Source organism: Berghia stephanieae, chromosome 1 (genome assembly GCF_034508935.2).
Source record: "Berghia stephanieae isolate SIO BIC M18660-M18661 chromosome 1, UCSD_Bste_1.3, whole genome shotgun sequence".
NCBI lineage: Eukaryota > Metazoa > Mollusca > Gastropoda > Nudibranchia > Aeolidiidae > Berghia > Berghia stephanieae.
This window is the reverse complement of record NC_088360.1, coordinates 46,058,942-46,084,210: the sequence shown is the minus strand read 5'-3', so window position 1 is coordinate 46,084,210 and position 25,269 is coordinate 46,058,942. Positions and strand designations below refer to the sequence as shown.

Here is a 25,269-nt window from a genome sequence, read left to right as displayed (position 1 = left end):
AGACTTGTAAGCAGGGATCTTAGAGTTTAAATGTGTTCATTATTAATACAAACAGCAAGTAACAAAACAGAATGCCAAACACATTTCCTTTTCGATATTTACACCAATAAATCTTACAAACTTACACCAGTAATTTCAGCTGTATCAATCCATATTTGCATGCTAGGATGAGGATGACGATGACCACAAAAGGTGTAATGAATACACTCTCAAACCCAAAGACGAAAAAGCAGTAAATAGGCAAATTAAAAAACGCAGATACTTATTAAATGACAAGCATATTGTTAACTCATACGTGCACACACAACTTCATACTTGTGAAAACACAGTTAATTTGACAGAATATATAATGAATAAATATAATCACATACCATCAGAAATAAACAGGCAAAATACAAAACTGACAAATCTAAATAAAAGGACACAAACAAAATGACATTTTCTTATAAAAGAAATTTATTAATGAAATAATCCACTGATAATATTATTTTTGTCATAAAAAAAAAATTAAAAAAAAAAAAACGGCTCACACATACATACAACTTCTCTACTATTGTGTGAAATCAGGGGTATCATGCATCACTAAGTTAATAATGTAAATGGAGTGTGGTAAATATTCACAGATATACAAAATGATGATCAGGAAAGAAATCCTGTTTCTTATCTTACAATACAAGCAATTTTATTTCATTAATAATGCAACAACAAAATATACAAATTTTCATCACACTTCATGAAAATGAAAAAATAATGTAAATAAATTCACTTAAAATAAACCAACAACAGAAAAAAAAAAGAAAAGAGGAACAATAATAAAAGAGAAGGATGGAGAAGTAGAAATAACTATTGTGCTGCCAAACTGAAAATAAACTGGAAAAAACAACTTTACTACTGATGAATAATACTAGTCTAAGCTAATAATTTAAAAATTGTGACACTTAATCTGAATAATAAATCTAAGTATTTATGATTGGTTCCAATAATGTAATCATCATTGCCTCTTCTTTGAAAGCTGACTTATCTGTTTATGTGCTTGCATTAAACAAATGTTAAATTTATAGATATATGCACAGTTCTTGCCTCACTTTAATACAAAAATAGAAAGTGTTTTATTATTAAATTACCCTGGCTTAAAGCAATACAAAAAATGTATTAAATGTTGGGATGGATATAATAGCAGAAATGCATTATTAATATTATTACTATCATTAAAAGGGAATTTCTTTAAAAATCAGACGTCATATTAAAATACAGGGTGTTTGACAAAAAAAGTGTAGGATTATAAATTGAGATAGCTTGTCAATTAATAAACGCAGTAGGATAAATAAGGTATGAAATTATAGAAAATTATCTAGTTTTGAGCTGTTCAGCATTCCAGCCTATTTCAGGAACTGTTTTCAGGAAACGACCCTGACAGTGAAGGTACCAATTATTTTTTAGTCAGATCGCATTTTCTGATTTTCGGTTATGTAAAAGACATGAGTATAAAACCAGATCTTGGATTAAAATTTGAGTAATTGGTAACAGGACCAAGGATGAACAAAATAGTCCACATTATTTAAGTTCATTATTTCTCTTCCTTTTCAATTCTTTTCACCTCAGATTTACCGTCTCCCATTACGTCAAAATTCTCCAACTTTGCCTTGAAAAAGTAATACTTGTACTTGTTTAGCTGTTGTAAATAGCTAAAATAGAAAATTACCACCAAACAAAACTTTGTTTGGTTGTTTTGTTTTTGTTTTTAAGGGTTTTACGGCGCTTGCAACACATTAAGGTCATATCAGCGCCAGTAAAAAGGAAGAAAATGGGATAGTCAAAAGTTCTAGAATTACAATCAAAGCACCCAAGAAAAGGTAAGACAAAGGGGAATTTGTTCAAATAGGAAACAGATGTAGATTCCAAGAGCACACTATCAAAGTACTTAGTTTGAGATCACCTAAAAGTCTCATCCACACACAAGCCCAGGTCCCAACTAAGAAGAGGGATACACTCAAATGTTTAAAAATCATATATAATATTTAAACAAAACAATACAGTGCATAACAGGGAGATGATTTACAAGGAAAAAAATATCATCTCCCAAAACTCTAACTATACATTTGACTGTTTCCCTCCCAGCTAGGGTATCCAGCCAGGGCCAGGACAAAACCAAGTAATCTCATTCCAAGACAAAGACAGAAAGCATGTTGGAAAACAGACATTGGGGGATAGAAGACACAGTATGTACCTCCCTGCCCACTATGGGAGGTCAGGAACCCCACCCAGAAACAAAACTTTAAAGGAAAGCTTTACATAATTTTGTTATAATTAAGGTTTGTAACCCTACACTTTTTTTAATCGAACATAATGTATGATGGAAGTTGTTGATGATGATCGTGATTAATAACAACAAAAACAGCAATAATAATAATAATAATAAAAATAATAATACTACTAAAAATAACAATAACAATAATAATAAAATAACAACAACAACAATAATGACAATAACAACAGTAACAGCCACACAAAAAGAAAAAAAATGCTTTGAAAAAAATATAATTAATTTAAAAAAAAAAAAAAAGGCATACCACAAACACTCATCTCAATTGAACATTCGGTCCAGATTTAATTTCCTATTTGAAAACTAACTTGAAAATGAAACAATAGAAAAATATTATAAAACCAAGGTAATTAATTGATGATGATAATCCAATAATAATAATAATAATAATAATAATAATAATAATAATAATAATAATAATAATAATAATAATAATAATAATAATAATAATAATAATAATAATAGCTACTTTTTAAAGTTTTAAAAAAGTAAATACACAATTGGAAAGTTGGTATCAAACCAATAATAAAAGAATAAGAAAAAAATATTAAATGTCTGATTCCAAATATTTCTTGGTTTTCTTATCAAACCTGAATCGAAAGAAAAGAAAAAAAAAAGAAGAAAAAAAAAAAAAAAGAATTATCAAGTCTTTTGAGTGTTCTAGTTGATACAGTAAAGACAACTTTCATATAACATTTACCTTATTGGTGTTGACCTCTGATCATATTGGTCTGATGTAATACACAATTCAGTAAAATTGGCAAACATTACAAAATATATATAAAATAAAACGAAAAAAAAAAAAAAATAACAATACAGTAATTCAAAAGGTAATAATGATAATGAAACTGATCGTGCAAATAAAAGCAACTATAATCTTTGAACTTCTTCAAAGAATTAAATATATTGTGATGTTATTAATCTTTGAACCTGTTCAAATATTCTAAACATTTGGACATGTAAATGGTACATGTCAGGGTAACGAATGAAAACAAAGACCATTTTTAAAATAAAAACTAATGAAAACAAAATACATTAAAATAATAATAATAAATAATATATCAAAACATGATCACAAATTTGAAAACAAAAATGTTATTAATCTTATCTCTTGTATACAAGATAATTCTCTTTAGTGATTCATTTGTATTGCCCCTTGGAACCTGCCAAAGGATTGGGGTTCTTTTTCCTTTTTCTTCTCCCAAGCACAATAAACAAAATCTACAACTCCAGCTTAAGCGAAAAATAAATGTTCCCGCAAAATATTTACTTGGTTCTCAAAGTAAATTCAAATCTAAAAAAAAAATAATAAAAAAATAAATAAAATAAACCTGGAAACAAAAGAAAAAATATATATTTGGGGATGAATAAATAAATTTATAAAATGGATAAGTAGGTATCAGCTTGGATTTTTAAAAAAATTTGTGACACAGATATTGTTAACAAAAGATTGGACTCAATATCTACCAAGCTTATCCAGTCATTCAAAAATGTTGGAGACACCCCCCCCCCCCCCCCCCCAATCCACCCACCCCCCACCAAAAAAAAACAAACCAAAAAAAAACAAACAAACCAAAAAAAACAACAAAAACAACTTCCACAAACATGATACATAATGTAACAGGTATCACTTCAATCTCGCAATTCAAAAGCAAAGAAAAAAAAAGCTAACTAAAAGCATTAACGAGAGAGAGAGAGAGAGAGAGAGAGAGAGAGAGAGAGAGAGAGAGAGAGAGAGAGAGAGAGAGAGAGGGAGAGAGAGAGAGAGATAAAGAGAGAGAGAGAGGGGGGGGGGGGTGGTCGAGGAGAAAGTGGTTGAATTAGGATTTTTAGAAAATAGAAATCAAACTAAGTAAAGCATTTTGGCACAAATTGGGAATGGGGATCAATGTACTCAAGCAGGCACACGCACGAAAGCAGGATATGATCAAGAACTATAGCTTTTAGGCTAAAATTACAATTAATATTGATCAGAAAGCAGATATTTTGAAGACGACAATGTAATAACATTGTTTGCAGACATTCAAAAGTAAGGCAGCACTTAAATTACATTGTTTATTGTGCCTGGTAAGTCTTTCATTGTTTGTTGATTTTCAAATAGTTAGAATAGCATTGACAACTGTAAGAGCTTAAGGTCCGCAAATCCAGATAATTGAGGAAGTCTCCTATTTCTTCCCTTTATAAAAAAGGGACTATAATTTAAGTTTCTGACAAAACCAGAGAGAGAAAAAACTTGATTAAAAAAAAAAAATAAAAGAAGAAAAACAATTGATCAACACAGAAACCGAAAACCAACAACAAGGCAAGGATGATATCTTCCATGCAAAACAAAATGCTAACAATAGACACAAAAAATAGTATACCACAAACAAAATATTTTTTACCAGAAAATGATGTAATAAATATATTTGGACAGTGGGTTATTTATTTAACATTTACACAAATCCCACACAAATTCAAAATAACAGATCAAAGATGTTAAGATTTTTTGTTTTTCTTGTTAATCTCCAAACGATCAAGTTTCTTCCATAGCTCCTCTCTGTCTTTTTCTTTCTTCTTCTCCCTGAAAATAAAAGAAAATTAAATTAATAAATAAAGTAAGATCTCAAAATTCTTCAGATTATACAAACCTCATAAATTGAGGATTCAAAGACATTGAAAACAAAGTGAAAATGGATGCATGGCAATGCAGAGTTTCAAAACTTTAAAAAAGCCAAACTGAATGCAAAAAGAAAAACAAAAACAAGAGAAGTGACTAAGTGGTGTTTGTGTGCATATAACCTCACCTCTACTTCACCAACTTAACCTTCAAATTATCCCTTCCACCATGCTGAAGTGTGTGTCGAAGCAGTCTTACACTTACACCATTACTTAATTTAGGTTTGAGCCATCGAGCATGCACCTGGAGTTTTTTTTTAAAGGTTTTACTACACTGATGACACATTCTGGTCATTTCAGCGCCAGTAAAAAGGAAGAAAATGGTATAGTTAAAAAATTCAAGGTTTGCAATTGAAAGCACACAAAAAATTAAGACTAAGGGGAGTGGTTCAAATAGTGAACATGTGTAGATTTCTCACACTCTCGGTGCGCTTAGTTTGAAATTACCTAAAAGTTTCATCCTGACACAAGAACAGGATCAAACCAAGAGGAATACACTCAAATGTTTACAAACCATTATTTTTTTAAAATAATAATAAATAACGATGCATAACAGAGAGATGATTTACAAGGTAAAAAATATAATCTCCGAAATCTATAATCTTTCAACCGTTTCCCTCCCAGCAAGGAATCCAGCCAGGGCCAGAACAAAACCAAGCAATCTCATTCCAAGTTGGAAAACAAATATTGGGGGATAAGTGCCTCCCTGCCCACTATGAGAGGTTAAAAGACTCCACTCAGAGAGCAAGGAGTGGTAGCTGGATCTGTTAGATCTGATAGAAAGTAATTTTGCCAGCAAACAAATATGTATAGTTCAGCTCTTAAGAACTACCATCCTACTATGGATAAATGTCGACTGATGAAATGGAGGACATAGAAACAATTGTATCGGCAAAAAATATGTGAGTGACCTTATGTAATTCATATATATATATGAGATCTGATATATATATATATATATATATATATCAGATCTCATCACATTCTGTCAAATAAATTAGATGCAGTCATTTGTATTTGTATGCTGCTTTCAATAAAGTTGCTTTTGTCTTATCTTTTAAAAAAATGATGAGTATTAGAGAAAATTGCACACTTACAAAGCATAGTGGAGGTTTTAAACACATCATTAAGTCAATATGAACTCCTTGATGTGTGATAAACTGATTTTGTCTATTAGTTTATAAGAAATTTATTGACCTGAGGTGATTTCAGCATCAAGACAAGCGAAGATGATTTGAACTGATTTTAATTTAGGGCTTATTAGACATTTTTTACAATTTTATGTTAGCTGGAGTACAGGAAAGATGATGGAAAAAGTCAAAAGATTCTAAATTTTAAACAAAGAGCTTTATCTACTAAAACAAGCGCTCGATAAAAATCTCTTTGTCCTTTGTCTAAGGCTACCCAAAAGACACACCCAGTTATGAAACAGGATTGTTCAAAAGGGTTAAAACTTTAAATGATCATAACATATACCAAACACACAAGACTAATTAATAAGCGAAAAAAAATATTGTCTATAAAAATATATGGTCATCTTGCTAAGGACTCCAGGCAGGGCCTGGACATAATTAAATTGATGTCAGTCTGGAACAGGGACTCAAGGTAGACGGATAGCAAAGGTCATATAAATATCCAAGCTCAGATGTCTGAGGGGATAAATATCTATCACTCTGAGGTAGAAAAACAACAAAAATTCACGTGTATTAAGGCCAACCAAAATGAATACATTATCATAACAGATCTATTGGCATATGGATTTCTCCGTGTTTTAAATTATGGCATATAAATGGCATCTACCAATGTTGAAAAGCAGTGCTTCAGAGCCAATAAGCCCATGATGTCTATCAAGGTTTCTAAAGCATGAAATGATATAAAGCAATTGTTTGCTATCCTTTGGACAGGATACTAGTCTATCGCAAAATAATTTCAGTCAGATCTAACTGACCCAGCTTGCCAATCACAATAGACCGGGGAGTCAGAAAAATAATCTTAGACCTAACAAATGAGCTCTATGAAAATTGACTGAAACTCTTCGTAATTCGTCGTAGTCGTAGCGGAAAAATCCAAAGAATCTAAATGAATAGTAAACAGCAAGTTGGCTTGAGCAAAACAATGGCAGAAAACTAATTTGCACAGGAATTAATTAGGCTACTCTACTTACCATTGTTCCTTATAATTAGGTACCCAATCAGTGAAGAAACTAGAAACGATCAACCAGTTTGTTTACAATGTGAGGCAATTGAGATGTACTGTGGCAATCCCTAACTTTCGATTTGAAGGTGTCCACATAATGCACTTCCGGCTTTCGCTTTTTAGTTTTTTCATACTTTTACTTCCTTCCAAGGGAAATGTGGTCAATTTTGGATTAGACGAAAGAGTGAAATTTATCGCTCAGCGGCTCTGTTAAAATTGGCTACCAGTGGGATCACGACTGGTTTGGAAAGTGAAAAAATAATTTCATGAAGGCTGTGTGAAAATACACTGGGATGTGTTCAGACACTGCAATTCTAAAAAGTGTCGCTGAGCCTTGACAATATATCTTTCGTTAATATAAACGGCCAATGAGCCATGCGTAGCGCTATGGAACATTCCTAATTACTTTACGGTCATTCGACTACGATTCATGAACTCTTTCTTTCCTTTTCAAAAATATGTGAATTTGACGATTTGAGTTAATTGACTGAGAATTTACACAATCCCTTTGCTTGTGAAGCGAGTGCTCTATCAACTAAGCTATTGGAACTCCCATCTACTCAAATTAAACAACACTAAACTTACTTCTGTCTTTCAGATTTGTAGTTAGCGGTAAGTTCATCAAATAGTTTACTGTTCATCTCCATAAATGTCTTTAAAACATTGTAGACTAGCGCCACAATCGTCTGATTCCAGTGTTCCTTGGAGATGCGGTAAAGAGCTGGAAACATGATGGGCAAGACAACATTGGAGTTCTCTTCTATTAAGTTCATGATGTATTCATTGTTCCAAAAGTAAAGCGCTCGCTCTGCCACCTGTAATAAAATAAAACAAAATTAATGCCTCATTCAACACCCCGGTATCAATTGTATGGGGTAGAGCGTCTCTAGAAGAACCAATTTTCAAAACCAAAAAAGAGATTTATTAATCATCTGCTCGTACAAACAGAATAAAACCTCATTAATCCTTTATGTTCTGGGACCTCCAAAAAAAAAAAAAAATTTAAAAATGATACACCAAACAGATTTATTCTGTATTTGATGGTCTGTGCTGGTACTTAGTAAGGTATGTAGCATGACAAAGATATAGGTGTATAGTAAGGTTTTCACTGTACAAGTCTGAAGAAAATCAAAGTAAAAATGTCTGCACACCATGTTTTACATCATCAGAACTTTTTAAAAGTCCATTGAAAAACCTGTTATAGGAGAAAACAATGAGGTAAAAAAACCCAAAAAAAACCCCAATAAACCATTAAATGGACATCCTCACTATAGTATTTCACTGCTCTTAATATCAGGCATGGTAGAGGATATTCTAACTTTTGTATCATATACCTGAAAGTGTGGACTGGACACACATCTTGCAATCTGCCTAAAGAGATCCTCTTGTATCCGCTGAAATTGAGTAGGTTCTATCACATCCAGAATTTCTTCTACTTCTCCCAAAAACATGACCTGAGAAAAAATATTGTAATTATTATCACAAGCAATCCCCTCATTACAATGACTGTAGTCAAACGAATACAAGCAGCATGTTCATTTGTTTTTCAGCTAGAATTTTTACATTGATGACATACAATTTCCAAAAATATGGCGAGGAAAGCAATATAACTTAAATGCCATTTTATCAGGGTAAAAATTTCCCACACACAGATCTATTTAAGTATCTGTAACCATTTCAAATCTTAATAGAATTTTTCCAAGTCCAGTAAAATATCCTCTTTGTTTTACTTTACTTTACTTCAGCTCATTTAATATAAGGATGGATAATCATCATTATTAACAATTGTTATTCTTCTTTTTCTTGTTAACCGTATCATTATCATTTTTATCATTGTTGTTATTGCTGATGTTCTTGTTATACAGTTAGAACTTTTGATCCAGATTTTTTTCAGATTGACGTTTCCAAAATCTGAATGACTGAAAATATGTCTACTAATAATAGTTGTATAAAAACATTCGTGGACGTATGTCAATTCATAAAATATGTAATGCCATTGTCATTGATTTCATACACTGCCATTCAAACTCAATCTGTTTAAAAAATTATTTATTATTTTTTATTTATTATCTTGTTTTATGTTGCCAGCTATTGACTGCCCTGTTATATACTACTTTTACTGAAAAAGACAGATTGTTTCCCAATATGGACTGCTGGAAAAATTGAAAAAGCATTGGGAAGCACACCGAGCATAGTAAGTCCACGAAAGTGTGATTTGTAAATATAGACCTGTAAATGAGCTCTATAAAAATTGACTGAGACTGAGACTGAAACTGAACCTCACTGAAACTCTTCGTATCGTATCATAAAAATCCAAAGAATCAAGATGAATAGTAAACAGCAAGCTCACTTGAGCAAAACAAGCGCAGAAAACTAATTTACGTGGGAATTAATTAGGCTACTTACAATTGTTTCTTATAATTAGGGACCCACATCAGTGAAGAAACGGTCAACCAGTTTGTTTGCAACGTGAGGCAATCGAGATGTGCTTGTAGCAATCATATAACTTTCGATTTGAAGGTGTCTTCATAACGCACTTCCGGCTTTCGCATTAAACTTTATCATACTTTTAGGTTCTACCAAGTAAATGTGGTCAATTTTGGCTTAGACGAAACAGTGAAATTTATCACTCGGCGGCTCAGTTAAAATTGGCTACCATTGGGATAACGACAGGTTTGGAAAGTGAAAAGATAATTTCACGAAGGCTGTGTGAAAATACACGGGGGGGTGTTCAGACACGGCAATTCTAAGAAGCGTCACTTAGCCTTGGCAACATATCCATCGTAAATATAAGCGGTTCTTGAGCTATGCGTAGCGCTGTGGAACATTCCTAATTACTTCACAGTCATTCGACTACGATTCATGAATTCTTTCTTTCTTCTTCATTTCTTTCTTTCCTTTTTAAAAATATTTGAATTTGACGGATTGACTGATTTCAGTTAATTGACTGAGAATTTACAGGTCTATAAATAACATTCATTTTACATATTCAATTATCATTCAAGTTTTTAAAAAACAAAATATAAAACACACAAAAACACAACAAAACAATAACAACTAATCTAAGGCAGGTTATGACACATGATATATATACATTTGAAAAATCAAATTAAAATGTCTTTGATGTTAGAATTTTTTTTTTTAAATATCAAAATTTACCTCTTTTTGACTACACGTCTTGGGCCAGAACTTCAATAAGCCTTTTATCACCTGATTAAGAAAGAAAAGTATGCATTGTATAAATTATACTTTACTTCCATGTGCACATATGCAATGAGATTAAATCCAATTTGATGAGAAAAATGATTTCGCTTTTTCTTTTCTTTTCTTTTAAAGAGGGAGTTTTTTTTTTTTTTTATTCATCAACATAACAAACAGACTTTTGATATAATAAAAACGAATCCTTTGTCTCACAGACTTAACTGTAACTGATATCTGATATCTAGTATGAAATAGCCACAGATGAAGGAGGAAAATAAATTTTTAGTTTCACAATCTTTTTTATATAAGATGTTTTGAACAGTGGTGTATTATGATCCTCAATTAAACAATGTTTTATAAATAGGAATCAATTGAAACAAAAGTCTCTTGTATAACTCCAATCTACAAAACACAGAGAAGGTGATCAAACAAAATTTCTTCACAGCCTTTTGAAATAACTTTATATTGATGTTTGTGTATCTCAAATATTACAAAAACAACCATTTGACACAGCTGACATATAGATCTCATAGAAATATACATTTTATGGTTTTCATTAGTGAAAGTGTGATGACAAGAACTGTGCAAAACGAAATATGCCTCATATCAAGACTGCAAGATGAAAGGCGACTTAAAAACACAGCAATAATGGACTTATTTTGACCCCTTTACTTCACTCACAGGTGGAACATTCTCCTGATATGGGTCTCAACCCATCAAAAAAAAACACATAAATTTGTATACGACACTGAAATATCTCATCAAAACTTTAATCATAAAGCAATATTACCTCTTCTGTTAATGCAGCATCTTTTTCTAAAAACTGGACAACACAATATGCAAGCTGAAATAGAAAAAAAAATTAAAATTAAAAAAAAACAATTCCATTACTAAACAACATCCTTCAAGATAACAGAAGCACATGGCACATGTCTTCAACCCGAAATAAGTGGCAGCACAAACTATAATAAACTACTCGTGGTCTCAAGATTTGACAATGTCACTGGCAATATCTATCAAGAATAAGACAAAAAAAAATTGGATAGTTTATCTGTTTTTGTTTTTTAAGTGAAAAAAATGTTGAACGAGGGGTGAAAAATGGCAACAAGTTTAAATATAATTTAGAAAATTGCTTTTAACAAAAATCAAACATTGTTAAATCTACTTATCCATATTGAAAACTGAAATCCCAAATTATTCTGACCTGCATAGGTAACATTTTCCTCTTGAGAGAGGGCGAGAGCGCAGAACAAGATGATTAAGAGGCTAATGCATTTTATCTTATTCAAGAACATTCAGATTTCTGATTGTTTTTTTTTCAGAAATTCCCCCCTTTCCTCCCTCCTCTTAAAAAAAATATTAATCCCTATTGCAGCCTTTGCAATATTGCAAATTGGGTAATGACTGATTTATTTCAGCATTGCCTTGAAATAGAGCCTTATAGTTTGGGTCTTTTCTGAAAAATTATTACTTCCCTATATTGGATGGTTTTAATCATTCTGTATCGAATTTTAAAAAACATTTTTGGTGAGAAAAATACATTTTATGTGTTGATACTCATTTTGCGACCTGATTTGGAAGTACATCATAAAAAAATAAAACAATCTTGAGGCAAATTTTCCACAAAAAAACGAACGAAGGAATAACCTCCATATTCTTCCCTTCCCGCCCACTATGGGGGGTCGGGAACAACACCTAGAAGTTGGACTTCAATAATATTATTTCTAAAATAATGAAACAGTGTTCCACCAAAATCTCAAAATCAAGTTTTTGGGGGGGAAGGATTTTCCTAATAATTAGACCCAAAACGCACATTAAAAGCTTTTTTTCTCTCTATGAAATTATTAAGGGTGTTTTATCATTGTTTAATTCCTGTCTTCAGTTCTTTTCTCTTTTAAAAATCCAAATTTTAAAAGAAACTACTATTTACCCTAATATAAAAGACCACTCATTAAAAAGAAATAAAATATGATCAATTGGGGATGTAAAGTAAATGACAACTCTCACCTGAGCATGGTAGAGACTAAGACTACGAGATTTGTGAAGTGGGATCAGCACTTTCATGAGAAACAGCCTGTGCTCAGACTTCAACGGCAAGGCAAAGCCATTGATGATACTTCCTAAAATCTCAAGCAGCTCCCCAACACCATTAAATTGCTCTGTCTCATAAATAAACCTGTGAGAATGAGTTAAACAAGAATATTATTCTTCCAAGAAAAAAAAGAAAAAAAAAGGTTAGACCTCATCAAACAATTTGCCAAAATCTATAAACATAACATCTTGGCAATAAAATCAGAGTCTCCTTTAATGGACGTACAAAACTTATTTGGAGAGAGTAGAACAGGTCAAAGAATGTTTTACTCTAAAATCTGGGTAAAAAATACATTTAATAAATGAAAATGTCATTTTAACTTATAGAAAAGTCACAATTTGTATCATTCAATTGTGCACAAACAAAAATAAACTTCTAATGGCAAATTCGTGCATTGGTTCAAATCTGCTAAACCAGCCTAATATAAAATTTAATCTGGTCCATGAAGAAGTTAGTGGAAGGTATAAGTGAGATGATGACAATTATAACAATGGTGATGATATGATGATGATGATGGTGTGAAGGTGATGACCGTGAGGATGTAGTGGTGATTATAGGGTGTCAATAATGATCTTGATGCAATAATGAGTGGGTTGAAGATAGAATGATGATAATTATGTATATGTACACAAACACACAGTACCTTAGGAAGATATTATTGATTTGCTTCCTAATAAAAGCTCTCAAGCCCAAAAATTTTCCATATATCCTATGGAGGACGGTTTTTAGAAAATCTCTTTCCCTGGGATCCTCACTGTCAAATAGTTCAAGAAGCTGAAAAGAAAGGTACATATATTTTGTCGCATATTAAATAAATTTATTTTTTAAAAATCATGTAACAATATATGAAATACACCTTTTAGTGAATCTCAATGAAATATGTAAAGCACAACATATCAATCGATAAGTAGAAAATGTCCTTTTACACTAGCTTTGAAGAAAGTATTCAAGAATGTCCATTTCTAACTCTTTCTCTTGAAGCTTGAAAATGTTGGGGCATGGAGGTATAAAACAAATAACATTTCCAAGACTAAAGCACAAATTATCATTTGTTAAATCACCTGTAGCACAAATCTTTGGTCTATAAACTTTTTTGCCAAACTGGGCTGGAAGTCTGGAGATTCTAGAAAGCGCAGAAAGAACTCATAAACAAGCTGTGAAAACAAGAAAAAAGGGGAAAATTGTTAAGGAAGAAATAACATTGCTAAAACTTTTTTAAATTAAAAAATCTGCATATATATATATATATATATATATATATATATATATATATATATATATATATATATATATATATATATACAGTGGAACCTCCCGATAACGACATGCCATGGGACCAAGTTTTTATTTCGTTATCCGGAGGTGTCGTTATTTAGAGGTTTCCAAGATGGCGGACAAAGTGAGCGTGGTAAGGCCCGCGAGACCAGTTTTTATTAACATTGACAAAACAAACAAAACATTGTAGTGTATTCCTCTTAGAGGGTTCTTGTGCGTGAGTCTGGATGAGACTTTTAGGTGATCTGAACTGAATACACTGATAGTGTGCTCCTGGAATCTACATCTGTTCCCTATTTAAACCATTCCCCTTTGTCTTACTTTTTCTTATGTCATTTCAATTGTAAATCTAGGATGTTTTTTACTATCCAATTTTCTTCCTTTTTACTGGCGCTGATATGACATAGATGTGTCACAGGCCCTGTAAAACCCTTTAAAACAAACTTACTTACTTACTTACTTATCCGAACCAGCGACCACCTGAGCTCTAGCCCTTCGGTCTTGTGCCATGACGTAGAAGTTAGATGTCTTTTGTAGTTGTTCCAGGTGACAATAAAGTGTGTTACAACAAACAAAATTCCTCCTCCTCCTCCCACAAAAACACTACTACTGCTGCTACTACTACTACTACTATACTACTACTACTACTACTATACTACTACTACTTCTATCACCACATAATATCACATTTTCCAAGATTTTGTGTTTACTTGCTTACAATTACATTTATACCTTGGTTTTTATTAATGCATATCAGCCAAGATTCGTAAAAAAAAAAAAAAGGCTGCGTTCTCATTGGTTCAAGCAGGAATCGTTTTTATAAACTTTTGAGTACTCATACTCGGTATTTTTAGTATCAGATATCTACGAAAACTGCCGAAAATCGCCAAAATGATGTCGTTATTCTGAGGTTTTATCAAAAAGTGCGTCGTTATTTGGAGGTTATTTTTACTGATCTTAAATAGAAAAAAAATCGGGACCACGGGTCAATGTCATTATCAGGAGGTTGTCGTTATTCGGAGGTGTCGTAATCAGGAGGTTCCACTGTATATATATATATATATATATATATATATATATATATATATATATACTGGGTGCAAGAAAAAAAAATGAAAAGTTTAAAAACCTATGGTCTCCAGATTACAAATGATGCAAGTCTGAAATTTTACCACGATCAAATCCATGTATTGAAAGATATATCCACAACTAATCAAGAAAATATGTTGAAAATTTCAATTCCTTGATTGTTTTAAGAAACACAATACATTTTTACCAAATCAAAGATCTGTCGATCACAATTGATTTTAAATGTCTTGAATAATCATTTGATCCCATGCATTTTGAATCGACTCTTTTAATTCTTGTTTCTGCATAAATCTTTGTACTACTAACTACTCCAAACTTCCCAATTCTGCTGTCAGCACAAGTGGTTTTCTCAAATCACCCGACTTTTATAACTACCATCATTTGATTACTAATTACGCTTGGACTGTATTTCTTGCACAGTCTAAAAGTGCTTTTCTTCTTTCTAAAAATGTTAAATTTGTTTGGATAGCATTTCTGAAAATATAGGTTAAATTGTATTACTTTTAGCACACCCTTCATCGAAACTTACGCTGCTTTGTGACCAAAGTAAACCTTTAGACAATCTCCATGAAGGCTGATCTACTCCCATGATCAAATTTATTCACAAATGGTACCAAAATAACTGCGAAAGACAGATCTTTCTTTTGGTATAGTTTTCAATTGGTGTTTGAGGGAGTTAACATCTAAAAAATCATTTAAAAAAAATTAAAATCAAAGGAAAAAAAACCCTACATTTTTTAACTTTAAGCCGAGGAAATTGTTTCAAGTGAAAGCCTGTCCTCTCTTTTGTTTTGTGTCAAAATTTGCATGGCAAAATCCCATGTTGTTGACTTTCAAACGATCCCAGTTTGAAATCTGTCATACGAACTCTATCTGTGAAACTTGTGTCGCGAACAACACCTTATTTCTTGGAACATTTTGAGACTAACTATTGTGAAACTCACTTTCAGGACTGAAGTTCAAGGGTTTAAGTCCTACAGTGCATAGTTGAGTCCTTGGAAAAGGCTCTTTACTAACATTATCTCACCTTACTCAGGTGTAAAATGAGTACCTGGACATTAACAGTGTTGTCGGTATCAGAAAAAAATGTGTTATCGCCCTACAGACGCTATGCTGTTGATTAGAAAGTCTTTGTAAGGCGCTTTGACTGGTGAATAGGATTCCCATTTATAGTTTTATGTTTTACAGGTCTGTATATATACATTTATAGTATTCTATTTCTTTACTTGTAAATGAGGCCATGAAGCTTCTAATGTGGGATCATCCTCTTCGGGATCAAAGTCAGGATTGTCATTGGGAGGAAGAGTTCGAAAGATATTACAAGCAATCTGAAAACAAAGGATCAGATGGAACAGTGTAATTAGGTTGTTATTCAATTTCAATACAAATTTACAATATTTCAAACAAGGTCAGTCTAAATAAACCAAAGAATAAAAACATGCCATGGTTACCTACTGATGTATTGGCAAAAACTTGCAAACATTTCAAATACAAAAATTCTTTGTGTTTTAAATCCCTGATTACTTTGAACTTTTTTTAAAAAGAAAAAGGACAGAATCTTTTACTATTCTATGACCAAACAACCTAAAAAAAAAGCAAAACAAAAACATCAAACTCTTTCCTTAAAACAACTTTGAGAAAGAAAAGAAAAAAAAGGCCAACTTCTTTTTTTTTTAATGCCAAGATATAAAACAAACACAGCCAGCCTGCCAAAGATCCGGTTCAAATAGGAAAAAGACGCAAGTAGAAACTATTTTTCAACCCTATGTTTCAAGTGGGCCAACATAACCAATATCAAATTCAGTGGTTTCCTCTAGACACAGAGGAAAAAGATCATCCTAATGTGTCCCTCTATCAGTAGCAACACTGTGGCAGAATTTGCGCAATATAAATATATTACATTATGACTATTATTATCATCTCATTTCATGTCAAAATTATAAAGCAAATGAATGAAAAGAGTTATGTTGCAGACAAAAGTACTTAAAAAGATACAATTTGATATGTATAAGATACGATTTGGCAAAACTTATGAATGACATCTCAGGTAACACATCTAGACATTGAATTGACAAAATATTGATCTTTCAAATATTTAACTTTAACTCAACGAGGGTAGATAATAAAATATTTTCTAAATTATTTTCTGTACTCACCATTCGAACTATTTCTGGATATACCGGCTCTGTAAGGACATTGCGAGTAGCTGTTATATAATCTACTAATTCGTTTAGACATGCACGCTTTATTTCCTTGCTTTTTAAGTCTGTAACAGGGTCCATAAAGTCGAATACAACACAGCATTGTTGCAATTTCTTGATAAACAGCTCTTGCTGCTCACTTTGTGGGGTATCTTAAAGAGAAAAAGATACACACGGAATTATTTAAGATGAAAACATTAGCCATATGAGCTTAAAGCTGAAACAAAATATTACTGATTTTATTTCAAACAATGCAAGACCATTCCACCAAAAATATCACCCTCCTCAAAAATTTAAAAAACGTTATCAAATGATTCCTGCTTTTACCTTTATCATATCATCATAGCTGTGATTTACCAAAAACTAAAATAAGGAACATTTAGCCAAGACGGACCTGCCAACCTTCCCAGAATGAAAAGTGTATTCTATGATACTAAAAAGTGTATTTTTTAGCAAAAAAAAAGTATATTTTGTCCGCATGTGTGGAAAATAAAAGTGCGCAAAATAGAAAAATTTATATGAAAGCTAACATCAAACCCAAATCAAAAATAAACTCCGATCTTCATCATTCAAACATTCGTTTGCAGCAATCTCTAGTAATTACAAAATTATCGGTTTATTGAGAAACTAAAACTTAATGACCATTTTAAATCAATATAAGGCTCAGAAATGCAATATCTAAGGATGTTGCTTTCGAAACACTCAAAGAAATGACCAAAAGGCCCCAAATATGTTGGTAGCGTTGATTTGATGCTAGTGCCTGAAGAAGAGGAGGTGGTGGTTGTAGCAATGGTGCTCTAGTTGTGATGGAAGAAGTGATGTGGTGGTGGTGGTATTTGTGGCAGTGACAATGCTGTGACGGTGGTTGTAACCGTGGTGATGCCATGGTTGTGATGGTTTGAGATGATAATGCTGATGTCCCAAATGAAGTTGTGATGGTGATATACATCTGCCAGCCAAGTAAATCAGTTGAAGGTTTTGAGATAAAATATTTGTGAGAGTGGTCTTCAATCTAATTGAGATGACAATTTGGAGCTGTGACAAGATAATTTCCATTATGTTATCAAATGATCCATGTCTCTCTCTCCCTTTTTTTTTATAGCATTTACTACTCCTCCTAATACATCTACGACAATTCCTACAACTAATACTAGACGAGTACTATACTACTACCACTACTACTTCTACTCCTACCACTATTACTACTACTACTACTACTACTACATACTAATACTATTACTGCTGGTCAAATGATGGGAAATTCACACACATCACAGACAAGTTAAATACTTCTAGAGGATTCATTTTGAACCATTTTGTTCCTAACGCTGCCCAGTTGGTATTGAAAAAAAAAAAAATCACTCATACAAAATAATAAATCTTAAAAAAAAGATCATTAAATTTTTAAAAACTAGAGTAATTTTAGTAATTATAAAGGGAAATAATCCATTTAAGTTTAAGCTTATAGCATAGTTTTTAATTGAAAGCTTCATTGCCAAAGATGTTAGTTAAATTTAATTTTCACTTAAAATTTTCTATTTAACTAGTGGTAAAAGCTTAAATGTGGCCTAATGCCATTTAAAGTATAAAATAATCTTAAATGCATAATTCTACGCAAATCCTCAAAAAGTTATGAGAAAAATATTGGTGAACCGGCAACATATAACTAACTAAAATGATAATAATACAGTACTAACTGTGATGCATCAATCAGAAACACGGTCAACAATTGATGTATGACATGTTGTCATTTTCAACATCATTCATGCTTGAGAAAAAAAATAAAATCGTACCAAATCCTTTGGAATCGTATCCACGTATTTGAGTCCAAAAATCGTATTAAAATATGATTAATCGCACAGGTTGGCAGGTCGGCCAAGATAGTGAGCCAACCAACATTGTGAAGCCCACCACTGACATAGCAGGTAAAATAAGTGTGCAGATTAAGAACAAAATGTATGAGATTTGTGAAAACAACAAAGAGAGATCCAACATTTTGAAATGATATTTTTCAGTAAACCAAAATTGAAGCAATTAAGGTCATGATCGACTTCAAAAACAAACATATACAATTTCAATTATAGTCACCAATAAGCTATATTCTTCCAAATGCAAATGAGGCACATCCTACTGGAATCCTCTAAAATGTACATTGTAAACTTGCTGCTTCTAATTCTCAATCAAATAGAGATGTTTAGATCAGTTACAATAAAAGTACAAAAGCTATGGAAGGATTGGCAGTTACTATTATGATAGGCCAAGCAATTTAACATCATAAGTGCAATCAAGAGTACGTAAAATACATCCCTTAGTTAAAAATCAACTGTTACAATTATCTTGGGTTAGTATTAATTGTGCAGCTTGCACAGGTGAAGATTTTTTTTCTTCTGATTTCTTTCCCTTCACATGGATAACTGACCATATTTCAATTCACTGAGGAATAGCTGGAGGAATTACCTACTGTAATGATTCTATCTAACATAATAAGAGACTTGTATTTTTTAAAAATACAAATGCTGTGTTACAAGTGTTATTTTTAATGCTACACGAGTCACCAGTCTGAAGTGAGTTCATGCCCTAATTTTTGGTTAGAAAATTTCACCTGAAATCATACCTCTTCCTTTATTTTAACCAGATGGTTTACAAATGAACCATGAATCATGCCTGATTCTCCTGGAAATTAAAGCTCATATTAGAAAATTGTTTTATATTGCCTTAGAAGATTTTGGGTTCCTATTTCTGATAAGATAGGGGTCATGACTTCTACTGACTGGTGAAATATAGATTCAAAGACCCTTAATATAAATATAGGATCAGCATTTTTAGAGATACATGTGAAAAGTTTTCATTTTGAATACTTATAGAACAACAAGAATCTAATGCCAAAAATAGCTCCATGTTTCTTTAAACGCCTTAAAGCCGTTATCATAGTGATCGATGAAATAAAATCAATAGAAACATTTTTGCCAAAAAAATCATTTTGCACAGTTTTAAACACAAATAGACTTTTCTTTCATTCTAAATGTTTGTAAAATAAGACATTTTTCAAAATATCATAGTGAAATAGTCTTTTATTTGCCTTAAATTGGTTGACCTGAAGTGAATCTGGAGTTAATTGAAAATAATAATAATAATAATAATAATAATAATAATAATAATAATAATAATAATAATAATACATAGCATTTGAACACCTAGCGCATAACCATGACTAGGTCGTGATAGTTATCCCATATACCTATGTGACCACTATTTATCGTTTGTGAGCTACAGGCTAATACTATGGCTTGGTTAAAATAAGATATCTCTGGTGTTAATTTACATAAAATATAAATTAAGCACCAAAATAAAGGGCTTCAAATGTTCTATCCTTTAGCACCATTCTCATTTTCATCTTTAAATTAATTTAGAAAATGCCTTACTTGACAGGTGACTAAATTTCAGTGGGAAGGAAAAACAAGCCATAATTTTTGTTCATAAAAAAACGCACTTGGATATAAAAAATATATTTTAAAAAGTAAACCCCATAAAATTCAACCATTTGCTTTCCTTCTATCAAAACTAATTCCATAATACCCTTTCAGTTTTCCATAAAATCAAACTCATTTTAAAAATCTACTAAGGTAACGCCATTTCATCTCCGACTGCCGAGGTCAGAGTTTTTCATCGGCTAGTGACGTCACAATGTTTCAATGGAATCACCTTGCACTTAAGTCAGCTGGAACAAAGATTCAGCTTAATTCTTATATAGTAATTTTTGGTGCATGAAACTCTGCTTACTTCTATATGGCAAAGATAAAATCCAAATGGTTATCAATAAGATGATATACTGTATCATTGTAATTAAGATTTTATACTGTCATTTGAAAGCTGAATTTTCATATTAGTGCCTACCAGAAGCATGACTATGACAATTATCATCTATAGCATTCATATGCATACACGAACAGACACACTCCCATTTATTACTTAAAATATGAAAACTTCGATCATCAAAATAAATGGGAAACATTTATAGACTTAAAAATATGTTTTTGTTAATTTGATGACTTGGAGCTTAGAACTTAGTGTGGTCAGATGAAGACCATAACGTTCCATATTGAGTATAAACATTTATAAATGCATAGAAAGGTAGGTATTTTGTATCAAAGTGGCAATTTGGACTCGAGTCTGAATAGTCTCTCGTGGCTATTCAGACTCAAAGTCCAAAGTGCGTGAGTGTGCAATGAAACACAGTGCGGCAGTGGGCAGAACTGATAAAGATACAGATGAAGAGTTCAGAAGAAATTCTGTTTTGCTCATGTCAAAATGACTCCTGACTCTCATAACCTCTGATTCGGACTGTAGAAGGATTGTTGCCTGTCTAACACCATTAGAATATGTTGTTTTTTTTTTTTAATGTCCTGATTTTGTTTAGACATCACGTTGTGTTTTTAACAAAGCTTTTCCTGGAGACCGCAGTTACTTTAAATGACTTTTGTTACTTTTGATCACTTTCTTATCAAATAAAGTTACTATTATTGTTATTTTGATTTCTACCAATTCTATATTAATTATCAAATATATATATATATATATATATATATATATATATATATATATATATATATATATATATATATATATATATATATATATATATATATATATATATATATATATATATATATATATATATACTGCCATGGAAGACTATTCGTCAGACTGAGTCCAAAAAAAAACCATGCACATTGGATCTGAAGTCCGAATAGCCATGGGAGGCTATTCAGACTGAGTCAGAAAAGCATTCAGACCGAGGTCCGAAAAGACGCAGCCATTTTGTATTCAATCCAACCCTTTCTTGTACTGTTGGTAGCCATTGCAATTCAAACAGAATGCAGACCTGCCAACTTTTCAAAATGAAAAGGGAATTTCAGATTAGACAAATCTTGAGCCTGCCACACTGATAACTAATAACAAATTCAAGGGGCAGATTATAAAAGAAAATACTTAGGCTACAGGAAAAGGACCATATTGTAGAGTATGTGTTTTTTTGTTTGGGGGGAGGGGGGGAGATTGCATTTTAGTATAAGATGATGTCATCCTGATGCTATTACTATTACTTTTACCAGATCTAAGTCAAATGAATAATTGAAAATGTGGCACCATACATATGGTGATTATATTAAGTTAAGGAACCTTATATTAATTCGGATATAAAAAATATTAAAACTATGTATTACTCAATTGTTATTTATTTAATGGAAATACCCTTTTACTTTTAGAAATGTCAAAAATGCGAAGCTCTTACTCTTATCGGGAAAATCAATCTGAAATCGTGAGTTGGGGAACAGGATCAAATCGGGAGGGTTGGCAGTTGGCAGATCTGGACTTGGAATGGCAAGGACTGTTCAAATTCAAATCTTTTTTGTTTTGTAATTAATTTTGCAGCACTATTTGAAATTGTTTATAGTTATAATTATGGTAGCGTCAATTGCCAAGGACCTTGACAATTGTCAAATCGTCAATTGCCAAGGACCGTGTCAGTTCATCAACTACGCATCTGTACTTTTAACTGCCACGGAGTACCTTTAGTGTCACGAAGTGATGCATTGCCACAGAGTGATGTTATGTATTAATATCAATATTAATTAATACTCTCTTTTACTCTTCTTTCTGTCTCTGTGTCATTTTCTCTTTTTTTTTTCTCTCTCTCACACACTCTCTCTGTCATTTTCTCTTTTCCCTCTCTGCCATTTTTTCCTCTGTGCATGTCTCTCTCTCTCTCTCTCTCTCTCTCTCTCTCTCTCTCTCTCTCTCTCTCTCTCTCTCTCTCTCTCTCTCATATTTCCTCTTTTTGTTACGGACCTTGCCAGTTGGTAGATCATCAACTATTTACTATTCATGTCACGAATTGATCTTGTTGCACAAATGTTTAACGTTAATTATTACGTATTAAGATGATGTGCAGTATATTTCCTTTAAAATAAAGGAAATCTTACTTTTCTTTTTTAATCTAGGACATGTTGGCAGGGATTTGCCACTTCGTCCTTCCGTTTTTTCCCCCCCGCTGAATCCAAAATCAACAGTAATTTTTGTTTGATATTATTTTAACTCATCTTGGAATTCGTGAAAAGACATAAAAATTAAAAACAAATGCCAACAAGTGTTGACTTGATCCTTTCCACAACGATTGACAAGGAATGAGTGAATGGCGAATGGAAGAAAAGAAAGTGACGGGGTTCGAGATACGTATGCGCGCAAATCGAGGCTCGACTGAAATCACCACATGCAGCTGATTGAGGCCCGATTGAAATCACCACATGCGGCTGAAGAGTTCCAATTTGACTCCTTGGCAATTGATGAACCGTCAACTACCAAGGTAGGCACTTTGATAAAATTTTCAAACTCAAAATATCTTGATTTGACTCAGTCAGGGGGATGGGACTCGAAAAAACATAAAATTTGATACCTTATTTGTTTCTCTACGACCTACGGTTCCAGAGTTATTTATATTTTTCTACTGAAATTTTTTGTCAATTTTACAGAGAGAATCTGTGATCTCACTGCTGCCTCAAAACCAGCATCTCGCGGCTATCGGGAAATTTTGAGTCTTGCAGTCAACATGGCCCACTTATTGTTTTCAGTAATTTTGTTTCAATTAAAAAATAAATGGAAAGTGTTAGATATCATTTTGAAGGTCAGAAAATAAGCTTTATTTTCATATAAATCATTTTCATGTATGGAAAGTATGGAAAAAATGAAGGATAAATGAAAATGGAAAAAAATATGAGGTTTTTGTCCTAAAAAGTGGGGTTGGTGGCGGGAAAAATAAAATAATGAGCGAGTGTATCAATTTTGATGAAATTTGGCAGAGATATTCTTCAATTAATTGTCTATCGATGTATGAAGTATAATTAAAATGTATCCATAATTTAAAAAGTTCTTGTAATTCAAAAATTTATAAATTTTTATTACATAAGCTTTCTGAGAAATACAATCAGGAATTAAGAATGAAATACACCGTTAGAAAGCTTGTTTTGTGCCCTTTATAATGATACCAAAATTAGTCACATAGGTTCACAAATAACGCCATGGTGACCAACACAGTAAAGGGTCAAAAATAAAGTTCCAAAAAACGAGTTTCACCTTACAGTGAGCCTATCGGCGGCCACTGGACTGGAGTTATCAAAGTGCCTAACCAAGGACTCACTCCTTGGCAATTGACACTTCCTATAATTATACCAGTCAGAAGAGAAAAATGTCTCACTCTAACTCTAACTCTAAATAAACGAGTCTCTGGTCTAGCACCAGCAGACGACTTCTACTTCTTCTACTTCTTGACTTTGCGCCTCTGTCTGTCTCTAGGTCTCGACTCAAATCAACTCACGACCATTTTGAATTTACAAGTATTATAAGTTTTCCGTTTTTCAAAAAAGAAAACTTTAATGGTTGGATAAAATTATAGTATACTGCCACGACAAAAGACGTTATAATTGACAATAACAAATTCATATTCATACCTCTCAGATGTGGTAACGCCTGAAGTTCTGGAGCTGTATTGGCACGATAATGAGATGAACCTTGTGACCGTTTCTGCTTCTTCGATTTAATTGTTGCTTTCGCAGTGAAAGGGTCAATGCGATCGGCAAGCTTGGCCGACATTATGATATTCTAAAGTATTGCGGTAGGACCGCTGGGGATAGAAATCTAAAATAATTCACATGTGCATGAAGAACTGAGGGGAAATCATGTCATTGCAATTTCTCCATAAAATCCGTGGATACACTTGACACCGAAAACAAACGTTTGTTTATACATAGAATAAATCCCAAACAAGTAAACAATCAAACCAATGAAATTATTAACAAAATATTTCCCAAGTATGCCGGCTCAATCTCCCTTTGATTGACCCTAAGCCCAAATTCCAGAAATGAAAACAAAATATCACTGTGTTGCTACTGAGATAATGGTTGCCTTTCTCTCGTCTTCCTTCAAGGACTTCGAGAAATAAACGGGATTTCAACATGACCTAGCTAAGGTCACCAAAACACGTAGAGTAACGTTTATTCATAACATTATTTACAGACTAATTGGGGTGACGAATTTGTCAATGAGCAATTTTTGGTCTCGAATCGGGATCAAAAATATATGATAATATACCAAACGATTGTTTTAATGATGATAGCGGTGGCGGCAGTGGTTGAAGAAGTAATTGTTAGCAGTAGTAGTGATGGTGGTGGTGGTAGCAATAT

At 32.4% G+C, this 25,269-nt stretch overlaps 1 protein-coding gene across 2 annotated transcripts in view; it reads right to left on the bottom strand.

The window, feature by feature from the left end:
- Positions 1–25,019, bottom strand: part of LOC144975999 (serine/threonine-protein phosphatase 2A 56 kDa regulatory subunit epsilon isoform-like) — a 32,768-nt gene extending 7,749 nt beyond the window's left edge. The window contains exons 1-11 of one of the 2 annotated variants that reach the window (XM_078920252.1): positions 24,538–25,019; positions 16,991–17,187; positions 16,061–16,162; positions 13,532–13,624; positions 13,114–13,244; positions 12,386–12,554; positions 11,169–11,222; positions 10,337–10,387; positions 8,512–8,631; positions 7,763–7,992; positions 3,507–4,886 (exon numbers count right to left, since the gene is read on the bottom strand). In XM_078920252.1, the coding sequence (XP_078776378.1) occupies positions 4,802–4,886; positions 7,763–7,992; positions 8,512–8,631; positions 10,337–10,387; positions 11,169–11,222; positions 12,386–12,554; positions 13,114–13,244; positions 13,532–13,624; positions 16,061–16,162; positions 16,991–17,187; positions 24,538–24,679 (1,374 nt within the window). In that variant the 5' untranslated portion in view covers positions 24,680–25,019 and the 3' untranslated portion in view covers positions 3,507–4,801. Of the gene's footprint in view, positions 1–3,506; positions 4,887–7,753; positions 7,993–8,511; positions 8,632–10,336; positions 10,388–11,168; positions 11,223–12,385; positions 12,555–13,113; positions 13,245–13,531; positions 13,625–16,060; positions 16,163–16,990; positions 17,188–24,537 lie in introns of those variants that run through there. The other variant, XM_078920253.1, reaches the window with a different exon arrangement.
- Between the last annotated feature and the right edge of the window lie 250 nt (positions 25,020–25,269).